General features: G+C 26.4%; 1 protein-coding gene across 7 annotated transcripts in view; it reads left to right on the top strand.

Moving 5' to 3' along the window:
* The window catches only part of LOC126900113 (glycogen [starch] synthase), a 15,862-nt gene extending 5,117 nt beyond the window's left edge, over positions 1 to 10,745 (top strand). For 2 of the 7 annotated variants that reach the window (XM_050675595.1, XM_050675593.1), the window contains exons 2-13: positions 1,905 to 2,048; positions 4,510 to 4,694; positions 5,576 to 5,767; positions 6,569 to 6,766; positions 7,686 to 7,948; positions 8,053 to 8,173; positions 8,497 to 8,663; positions 8,728 to 8,920; positions 9,550 to 9,724; positions 10,018 to 10,229; positions 10,298 to 10,501; positions 10,562 to 10,745. In XM_050675595.1, coding sequence (XP_050531552.1) covers positions 1,910 to 2,048; positions 4,510 to 4,694; positions 5,576 to 5,767; positions 6,569 to 6,766; positions 7,686 to 7,948; positions 8,053 to 8,173; positions 8,497 to 8,663; positions 8,728 to 8,920; positions 9,550 to 9,724; positions 10,018 to 10,229; positions 10,298 to 10,501; positions 10,562 to 10,594 — 2,082 coding nt within the window. In that variant the 5' untranslated portion in view covers positions 1,905 to 1,909 and the 3' untranslated portion in view covers positions 10,595 to 10,745. Of the gene's footprint in view, positions 1 to 1,210; positions 1,359 to 1,633; positions 1,747 to 1,795; positions 1,815 to 1,904; positions 2,049 to 4,509; positions 4,695 to 5,575; positions 5,768 to 6,568; positions 6,767 to 7,685; positions 7,949 to 8,052; positions 8,174 to 8,496; positions 8,664 to 8,727; positions 8,921 to 9,549; positions 9,725 to 9,806; positions 9,904 to 10,017; positions 10,230 to 10,297; positions 10,502 to 10,548 lie in introns of those variants that run through there. The other 5 variants (XM_050675594.1, XM_050675591.1, XM_050675592.1 and 2 more) reach the window with 5 other exon arrangements.
* The last annotated feature ends 41 nt before the right edge of the window (positions 10,746 to 10,786 follow it).

Here is a 10,786-nt window from a genome sequence, read left to right as displayed (position 1 = left end):
CGCAAATGGCTACCATATTGAAAAATATACTATTTTTGTATGATAATTATGGGTTTTGTATTTTATTTTAATAGAAGTTGATGTTGCTTTTGCAATTATCCATCAATTTTTTAAAATTAAACACTATCTACAGATTTGCATCGAAGCGTTTCTTATGATAGTGATTTTAATCACTGTCAGATTAAATCTATACTGGACCCTACTATGCAATGTCTCTACTATGCCGCGACCCCACTGTGCTACCGTTTGTTTTTATAATTTTATTACGAACTTCTAACTGATATATTTTGAATATACACACACAACACTCATATTTGACGATGTGTTTAATAAATTACTTTTATATATTGGTAAGAGTATATCCAAAACATATACAAGCATATTATATACAGAGTGATTGACTAACTTTGCCTCATTCAATTTATTTAAAAGTAAATAATATTATAATTTTTTATTTTTAGAAGTTAATAGTATGTTCTGTAATTAAAAAATATATATACGAGTATATATATTTATATACTTATACAGATTGTATCAAATCTTAAAATTGTGATGAGGTATATTAAAATTATACCTCATCACGATTTTATATTCTTAAGCATCAGAGTTTTGATTTTTAAATAACATTTTCTTTTGAAAAATTTTATAGAATTTTAGGATAAGTAGGTATGCTACTTATTAGTAATGTTATTTTGATGGTATCTTCATCCCAACATCTACTTAAATAGTTATTTTTACAATTATATAATTTATTAAAGAATCAAAAAACAAAATAATAAGTTATTTGATTTTTAATAAAAAATATATTTATTAATATTTTATACACGGACAGGAGGAGGAATGCGACCGAGATCTGTCTAACATAAAAAGTTAATCACGTAACTTTATCCCAGTCTGTATTTTCATATTCACAACTTCTGAAATACTGGTCTAAATATCAATCCATCATTTTCTTAATTAGATAATTTTCTATTTTATAAGCTAGTTAATCAGTATGTTATTTAGATAAATAAAGACACCGTTATAATATGTAAGGGTAAGCCGATAAGTACTTGAAAATTGATGAATCAAGAAATATATGTAATCAAAAATACCAAATTTATTTTATCAATATTGTATTTATTTTGTGAGTAATTGAATGGTTTATGATAAATGGATCATTCTGTACATAGTGTAACAAACTTATCAATCAAATGATTTATCGTCTACTCTTTTTTTCTTTCTGACGCTCAATCAAAACCGGTCAAACATTATAAGTTTTTAGATGTATTTATGTTATAAATATGTAATTAAGTGTTATTTGCTGTATGTATGTATTTAATAGCATTTTCTTGTAATCAAAATTTTTTTATATAATTGTAAGTACAAAATCTACTTTGAATTATATCGATACCTTAAAAATATATTTTAATAATGGTAAACTTGTGTGTAAATTTACTAGTTTACTATGTAGTTTAATTTTATGAATGAACATAACAAATGGGTTATTTTTGTTTTCACTTTTTACGAAAATTTAAAAAATTGTGTTATTAAAGTTAATTTATTGTTCGTTGAGTTTTATTTTAATCATATGTTTTTAATTTACATATTTTATTTAAAAAGTACCTATTTCAATTGGTTATATTTTTTTGAGACGTACAGTATAACTGTTAAATTCTGGCAAATTTTGTAAAATTGTTTTCAAGTTGATCTCGGGCCAGTAGCTTGTGATATGTTGCCAAAGGTTGATGGATGCCCTTGAACTAGGTACATTCGTTGAGTATACTCTTAGCTTGGTGCATTCGCTCAATGTACTATAATTATCACATGACCAAGTGCGCTTTTATGAAAACTTTACTTTTTTGTGCCGAATAGATTTTAGAATTGCATAAAAATTTAATTAGTATTTCATTATTTTTACTTAGATACAATGGCAAAAGATCAAGCAAGCAAGCGATTTTACCGTGTGGATAGTAATTATGATTTTACCGCATTTATGGATCGAGGCCAAACAGCCGCATGCGAAAATAGATGGGTATTCGAGTCAGCTTGGGAAGTCTGCAACAAAGGTGAATAATTACCATAATTTTTATCATTATAATAGTTTTAGTAAGCAAAAGTGAAATACTGATCGGGCTTTTCAAAACCTATTAAATAACCTAGGATGTGTTTTTTACAAGTTTTCTTTATGCATAAAGAAATGAAAAAAGTGGTTTTATTTAAAATAAAAAATTATGTTTATTGTTTTTATTTCAATCAATATTTAAAAGTATAAAAATTAAAAAAATACAATGTCTTAGCTCTAATTCAGAACTTAAGGGGCTATTTAAATATTATGATACGTTTTTTTTATACCTTTTAATATAAAAATTATTATTTAGGTAGCCGTAAATATAATTATTTTAAAGTCAGGTTTTTTCTAAAAAAACTCAAGAAAACCACCCGGACAATAAATTGATATAAAATCCTGATGTTTTTTTGTTCAAAACCAAATGGTAACATTGTTTCCGAAATACGTATCCGCGACTTTTCATTAATTTTTTGTGGCTTTGAGTTTAATATTTTTTAGTTTTTTAAATTAATAATATTTTTAATATAGTTTTAATTTTACTTAAAACTATCAGCGCTATAATTTTGATAAATCCACCTTAATTCTGGTAATAAAGAGATAAGTCCTAAACCATGTTGATATTTTTATTTTTTACTTAGTATTGAAATGAGTTTTTGAAAACTGAACAGATTACGAAATTTTTATTAATACTACTACAAATATTTGCCTTGTCGACGATATACTTTTTTGAAAACAAGATCTGTAATCAAGTTACTGTGAGGGCTAAAAAATCAAATCAAGTTTTTTCTTTTCAATTTATTAAGTTCCAAAAAATCTTACCTCTTTAAACTTACAAAGTACTTTTAGATGAAAAAAGGAGAGCTATCCAAATTCTCGATTTCTAGTAGTTATTGGACATTAAAGCCAAAAATTATACAATTCGATAAAAACAATCAATTTTGAGGTATTTTGTATAGCGATGGAATCATTCAAAACTAAATCGAATTTAGTTTACAATTTTTTTGTGTACTATCGATTAATAGACACTCCAGTATCTTATTCTCTATGGGTAATCTGCTTTAATAAAAAATCATGTGATTTTTGGTAAATACGAAAAGTTTAATAATAAGCATCAAAGCGTTTTACGACAGTGATTTTAACCAATGCCATATATCAATAAAGGTTAACCTAATTTTCAAATAACTATTTTTAGTTGATACATTTGACAGATTTAACGTCCAATCAATTATTATTTTGAGGGGTTACCATATCTCATGTGACCTATAAAAGTGTGCTCCTGCTCATTAGTTATCGGATCTAGACCGATTGATATCTGACGTAAGCAATTTTCGGAATTATTCTCATTAATTAATAATGATCAGTTTTACATCCTTCTATTTCCCGAACTTAATATGCTACAGAGGGCGGTAGAATGTTGAGAAGTCAAAGATGTTTCTTGGGTAAACCAATGATGGACAAGACGGTTATTATCTTGTACCAGAGACCAGATACTACCACCAATGAGAAAATCACTTGTAAAATCTTGTTGGCACCCTGAGGATCGAACCCGAGATCTCGTGCGCCAAATTATACGTCTCTACTCGCTAGGCCAGGTCGACCCCTTTCATTTTGAAGTCATTCAGAATAAAATTAAAAATTAATGGATTCTTTAAAACAATTTTAAAATGTCGAGTAAACAAGCACACATTTTCAATGTGTAATTATTTTAGGGAGACATAATTCTTAATCTGTTTTTAAGACCGAAGTAATATTTAAAATTCAATTGGTTACTTGGTGGATTTGTAAAAGAAGTAAATGGGTGGCAGACACAAAAGCGGGTGGCATTGCATTTTATTAACACTTGTCACTTCCAATGTCGACCAGTGAAAATATTTTGTACCCTAGTTGATTGTATTTTTAGCAGTTCCCAAAAATTGAGGTATGAAAAGAAAAAATTACACATTTATCAATATAAATATGGTTAAATTTAAGGTATTTGAAAAATTTGGTTTATAATATAACGTTGCTGAAAGTTTGTCGACTTAGAGTGTCTATTAAAATAATTTATTGTGATTATTTTGCTTGATATTGAAATAGATTTGTTTTTTTCTGGAACCCACAAGTAAGTATCAGTTCTAGGCAGCTTGAACGATTCCGTAATAATGCTTTGTCTGGTTTATAGTGAATTATTTTCTTTTTCATTAGGTTTCGTCCCTGTAGTCATAAAATCATGATATTAGGGGTAGGGAGGGATGGGAATAAATAAAAAAGTAACAAAAACTTTGGGTTTCTTGAGTCAAAATCATGTGTTATTCTGTTCGAAAATTCAATAATACTAATCTAAATTTAGCTCGATGTTCATGATAATTATTACATCAACAATAAACAATTTTTTAAATAATACATTAATTTTGATTTTTTCAATTTGAAAATTTTTGTTTTCAAAATTTTATAACAGAGTCATCATTCTTATTTTTTAGTGGGTGGTATATATACAGTAATCAGATCAAAAGCTTTTGTTTCAACTGAAGAAATGGGAGATCAATATTGTTTATTAGGACCTTATAAAGAGAATTATGCAAGAACAGCAGTCGAAGAATTGGAATTTGAAGAAGGCACACCATACCATACTGCAGTAACAAAAATGAGAGATTTAGGTTTTAAGGTATATTCTATATGTACCTACTTTTAAATTCTATAAATGCCTTACAGATATTCTCGTTATTATTTTATTTATATTAGTATATATATGAATATACCGAATGGAATAATTCTAACTGACAACTCATATAACTTTAAACACAATTAAGATGATATAAAACTATCTTATATTATGTTAATAAATATGTAAAAATTATATTTTTTAATATTTATTTTTAATAATAAAACATTTTTTTTTATTTAAATAATGTAATTTTTTTTCTGAATTTCAAAATAGTCAGTTTCTAGCACTTTTTTACAACAATTATTAATGGGTTGATAACAATTTAAGAATAAATACTTTTTGAGTTATAAACATTTTAATCCATTGAGGGGGTTTGTATTGTGAATAGATACAGTTTATACTGATGTATACTTATAGTCTACCCTTGTTAATACCTCACTATGTATTAAAATGTTTGTTTATTTGGACATATAATATATCAGATGCAAATATTTTAGGACATCCTTTATATTGTGACACTATTCTTAAAATATATTGAAAATATATAACTAATTGAAAAGGGGCTTTATAAATTTGCCCTTAAATTAAAATGTCCAATTTTTGTGTGTGCCATATATTTTGAATACTTGACTATTATTATTAGGGACTTCAATGTGAGCTACTGATTTATGCTATTTATTTATACTTCAGCGCTTTTACTTGTTGTACCTATTGTTTAGATATTACATACTCAATAATAAACTTCTTAAAAAAATAGTAATCCTATATTTTGTATGTGAAACATATTAACACTTGATTAATTGAAAATTATATGAATTATTTTAAAACTATGTTATATTTTATAATTATTTATAATTTAATTGTTTTAATAAATATAACAGTTAGTTACAGGCCGCTGGTTAGTTGATGGTAGTCCTCAAGTTATATTATTTGATGTAGGATCAGCTGCATGGAAATTAGACGAGTATAAACAAACACTTTGGGACTCATGCAACATTGGTATACCACATTTAGACATTGAAGCAAATGATGCAGTAATATTAGGGTACCAGATAGCACAATTTATTTCTGAAGTAAGCTATTATAAAAATTGTATTAAAAGAATATATCATCAATATCATTTGCAATTATTTAATTCCAAAAATACTCTTTAAAGATTATAATATTGTCTTATAAATTAAAAATGTAACACTTCTTTTAAAACTAATTTTATTATGATTTTTAGAGGTTAATCTACAATTTAGAATATATTTTTATCCATATGTTTAAATGTAATAATAAGAAGTTTTTTTTGTTTCCTGAAAAATAGTCAAAACAGAATTAAGTAACTAGTAAATGAGATTGGCAATATGTTAACTATGTATTATAAATTTAAATAATAGTCTTACAGAATCTATTTTCTTAAACAATTTTAGCTATAATTTACTATATTTAATTTTTTTTCACTCAAAGTCAAATGAAAATTTGATGAAAATATCAATTTTAAGTTAGTAAGAAGAAATAGATCCTTTATTTTTGTAAAAATACCAATTTATAATTAAATTCAGAAAATTATATGTACAATAATTTCAAAAATATTGTACTAACATCAAAATTTGAAAATGGTGGGGATTACCAGTATTCTCAAATCTTTAGTTTAGTAAATAACTGATAGGCTAAAATTTATCAACCCTATTTTTTATTTTAATAATAATATATAAAATACTTCAATTAAGTGATGAGACGGAACTCTTTTACTATTGTTCCACTGCGCGCCCCTGTTCTTTTGTTATAACCTCCTAGTCAGAGTTTCACTACTTCAATTTTCAAAATTTGATAATCCTAATATATTATAAAATCAATGTTACTGATGATTAATAAAATTATCCTATTAGTTTCGAGCAGCTGCAGCAGTATATGTTGAGTCTACTCCTTTAATTGTTGCTCATTTTCATGAATGGCAAGCTGGAGTTGGTCTCATAGCTCTACGTATTAAAAAAGAACAAATTGCTACTGTATTTACAACTCATGCTACATTGCTTGGTCGTTATTTATGTGCTGGTAATACAGATTTCTATAACAATTTAGAAAAAGTGAGTAACATCAAATTTATTTATTTAGAATATTAACAGATATATCTATGTCTTCAGTATTTTGAAACTGAAATTTCAAACTCGTCAAAAAGTGACGAGTTACAACTTTGGACCTGTAACTATCATAGCTCTAAAAATTAATTCTGCATCATGCTCAAAACATCAGAAAAAAATGTTTGATATGGATATATGTGTAAATATTCTAAATAATACAATAAATTAAATAAGTTTAATTGGTATGTTATTAATAAGTTTAACACATTCTCATGTATTTATTTAACTTAATAATTTTTTTTACAATCTAAAAAAGTATAAATACTTATAAAGAAAAACTTTAGCTCCATTAAAATTTAAGGATAAATAATATGTATTCAGTGAGGCATTTATAGGGGTGTTTTTGAATCCTCAAATTCGTATATCTTGTCTGTATTTTAAACACTAAAAGTTTTAACCTTTTATTTTTATACATAAGAGTATGTATCATAAATTGTATTATTTTGTATTGATATTAATATTTAATGTAACTATAGAAGTATAATAATAAAGTAGGTAAATGACATAAGGGTGAAGTCCACATAGATTTTGTAACTGGTATAATTTCAATTTCCCAAGATATTTGCTCTAGACAAGTTTTGTGTCAGGACATAAAATTGGGTAAATTTTTTTAATCAAATAGTAAAATTTGGGTTATTAATATGTAACTAGGTCTCCTTGAGTTACCAGTTTTTCTTGTTCGCTTTAAGAATCTTCATACCTTTTTCACTCTAAATGTAAAGTATGAATATTATAATAAATACAATTATTGGTTTATTCGTCTAATTGAATCAAGTAAAATGTTTTTGTACAGATTTTAAATAATTTATATACGTGACTTTGAAATATCAACATATAAGATCACTAATTTAATTATTTTACATAGTTTAATCTTGATGAAGAAGCTGGTAAAAGACAGATTTATCACAGGTATTGTATGGAAAGAGCAGCAGCTCATATTGCTCACGTTTTCACTACAGTATCAGATATAACTGGCAAAGAATCAAAATACCTATTGTCTCGCGAGCCTGAAATAATCACTCCTAATGGTCTCAACATAGTTAAATTTTCTGCTTTACATGAATTTCAAAATCTCCATTCGATGTCTAAAGAAAGGATTCATGATTTTGTTCGTGGACACTTTCATGGGTATGATTTAAACAATTTTTGTTTTTAATATTTATGAACAGATTTAATTCATGGTTATAAATATAGATAGTTATTTAATATTTCGGGATTTTGTTTCTTCTCAGCCATTATAATTTTGACCTTGAAAAAACTCTCTACTTTTTCACTGCTGGACGATACGAGTTTTCCAACAAAGGTGCTGACATATTCATTGAAGCTTTGGCACGTTTAAATCATTATTTAAAAGTATGTGTACTATAATTAGATAATTCTAACGAATTTTAGTAGCACATAATAATATTGAAGATTATTCATATTATTTTCATTGTGCCACAAATAATGATGTGTATTAAAGGGGCAGCTAGAATTTTTAAGTGGTAGGTTTATTAATTTTGCCCTTTTCACTAGTCTGTTCTTAATAAAAGGAGAGGGTTATAGTAAAAAAAATTCACTTATTGAATCAAATTGAGGCCTTTATTGACATATACAGTCTTTTAACATAAAATTTTTCATATTACTTAATGAATTAAACAGTTAATTAGATTCTATGTCTTGTATTTTATTTGTAGAGTGCCAACTCTGACGTGACTGTTGTAGCTTTTTTAATTTTTCCTGCTAGAACAGAAAACTTTAATGTAGAAAGTTTACGTGGACATGCAGTAACTAAAAGTTTGCGTGACACTATTTTAGAAATACAAACAAAAATTGGACGAAGAATTTATGAGACGTGCTTAAGGTTAGTTAAAATATAATAAACAAACTAAAATAAAAATTAAGGTTTACTGTTGTAATTACTATAGAGGTCGAATGCCTAATGAAGATGAGCTTTTAACAAAAGAAGATACAGTACGGTTAAAACGATGTTTATATGCTCTACAGAGAAATGGATTGCCTCCAGTAACTACACACAATGTTGTAAATGATTGGAGTGATCCAGTATTAAATACGATAAGGAGGTGTCAATTATTTAATACTACTGCAGATAAAGTCAAAGTAAATTTTATTTTAATACCTTTAAATTAGTAAAAATTCTTCGTTATTTATTTTGTTCCTCAATTTTAACAAAAATAAAAAGAAAACATTAATGAAATTAAATAATTTATCATTTTTTGAAGCTTTTTCCTTTTTCCCTTCTCTTTTACAGTCTATTAAAGCCATAGAAGCCTTTACCAAGAAGGATGTTTCTTAACTATATACTCCAAGACAGGTTATTTGTCTGTCACTAGAAATTAGGATGGTAACTTAATTACTGATTTGATATCTTACTTAGCAAACAAAAAAACCCATTAATATTTTTAACCCTTACCCTTTCTTTCCACAAATTTTTTTAATATTCAATGTATAATATGGAAAAATAAATTAACATTCTTTTCTTAAAACTTTCAAATGTAATAACATAAACAGAATGGAGTCGGGAATAGGGCCAAAAGTCAATGTTCTGTTTATCTATTTAGCCCTATTTTTGTGAACTACTTTGTATAACTTATAAATTTATAATTTTTATTGGAATAACTAAGAAATGACCCAACAATCAACACATATAGGTAAATTTTTAAACCTAAAGTAAAATTAATATTATTTATTTATCTAAAAAAGTTTACTTATTGATATTAAAATTTTAGATTGTGTTTCATCCTGAGTTTTTATCCACTACAAATCCTTTGTTTGGGTTAGATTATGAAGAGTTTGTGAGGGGATGCCACTTGGGTGTTTTTCCTAGTTATTATGAACCATGGGGCTACACACCTGCTGAATGTACTGTCATGGGTATTCCATCTATAACAACTAATCTGTCAGGTATCCTTGGAATTTTAAATTATTTATTAAAATTTATAATTTTAATGTATTACTTATTTTAACAATTAATTGGGGTTTTCAGAAGCCCAGCTGATTAACTGTACTTTTTTGGTCCAACCATTGGTTAGATTAAAAAAGTGATTTGAAAAATATGGAATTAACTGGCAGCTTGCTTTTGAGTATTTCAATTAATAATACATTTTTATTAATAAATAATTTTTTAATTAATATTTGTAATCTTTTTTACGTTTTAAAGAAAATATATATAATATTAAATTAAGAATTTTTATAAGGATTTGGATGTTTTATGGGTCAACATATTGCTGATCCTATGAGTTATGGTATTTACATTGTGGACAGACAAAATTGTGGTGTAGAAGATTCAGTTAGACAGCTTGCACAATATATGTATGATTTTGCACGTTTGAGTAGAAGGCAACGAGTTATTCAGCGAAATAGAACAGAAAGACTCAGTGATTTGTTAGATTGGCGTAATTTGGGTATTGTAAGTCTAAACAAATTTTTTAATACAAATAATTGTACTCTTAAGGTATTAATTATACTGCTTTTCAGTATTATCGTCAAGCCAGATTAAAAGCCTTATGCCAAGTATTTCCAGATATGTTTGATGAAGAAACTGAAATGTTATGTATTACTGATGCGTCAAGGCGTCGATATAATTATCCACGTCCATACTCTGAACCTCCATCTCCAATGAGTAGTCGACCTACTACTCCAGCTGCATCAATACATGACTCAGATGATGAAGAACGAGAAGTATGATCAATTTTTGAAAGTAGCCTAGCTTAAAGTATTTTACTTAGCTTTATTTTTCAGTTAGCAGAACTTTCTAAGCAAAAAAATTATTAAATCATCAACCTTCAAACAAGTCTTTTTTCAATTTTATGTTTTTAGTACTGTCAATTATAGTACTTATTTATTGTTAATTTTATTATTACATCTTGTATGTGCAACGTGCAATTTTTCTTAGTTTAATAACGAAATAAATTTTGTTTTTTATTTAAATTACCTATTTTAATATATATTTTAAATTTTTATGTC

The sequence above is a fragment of the Daktulosphaira vitifoliae genome, unplaced genomic scaffold (assembly GCF_025091365.1).
Source record: "Daktulosphaira vitifoliae isolate Bord-2020 unplaced genomic scaffold, ASM2509136v1 Scaffold_2, whole genome shotgun sequence".
Classification (NCBI taxonomy): domain Eukaryota; kingdom Metazoa; phylum Arthropoda; class Insecta; order Hemiptera; family Phylloxeridae; genus Daktulosphaira; species Daktulosphaira vitifoliae.
Note: the sequence above shows the minus strand (reverse complement) of the source record. Positions and strands in the feature narration are given on the sequence as shown.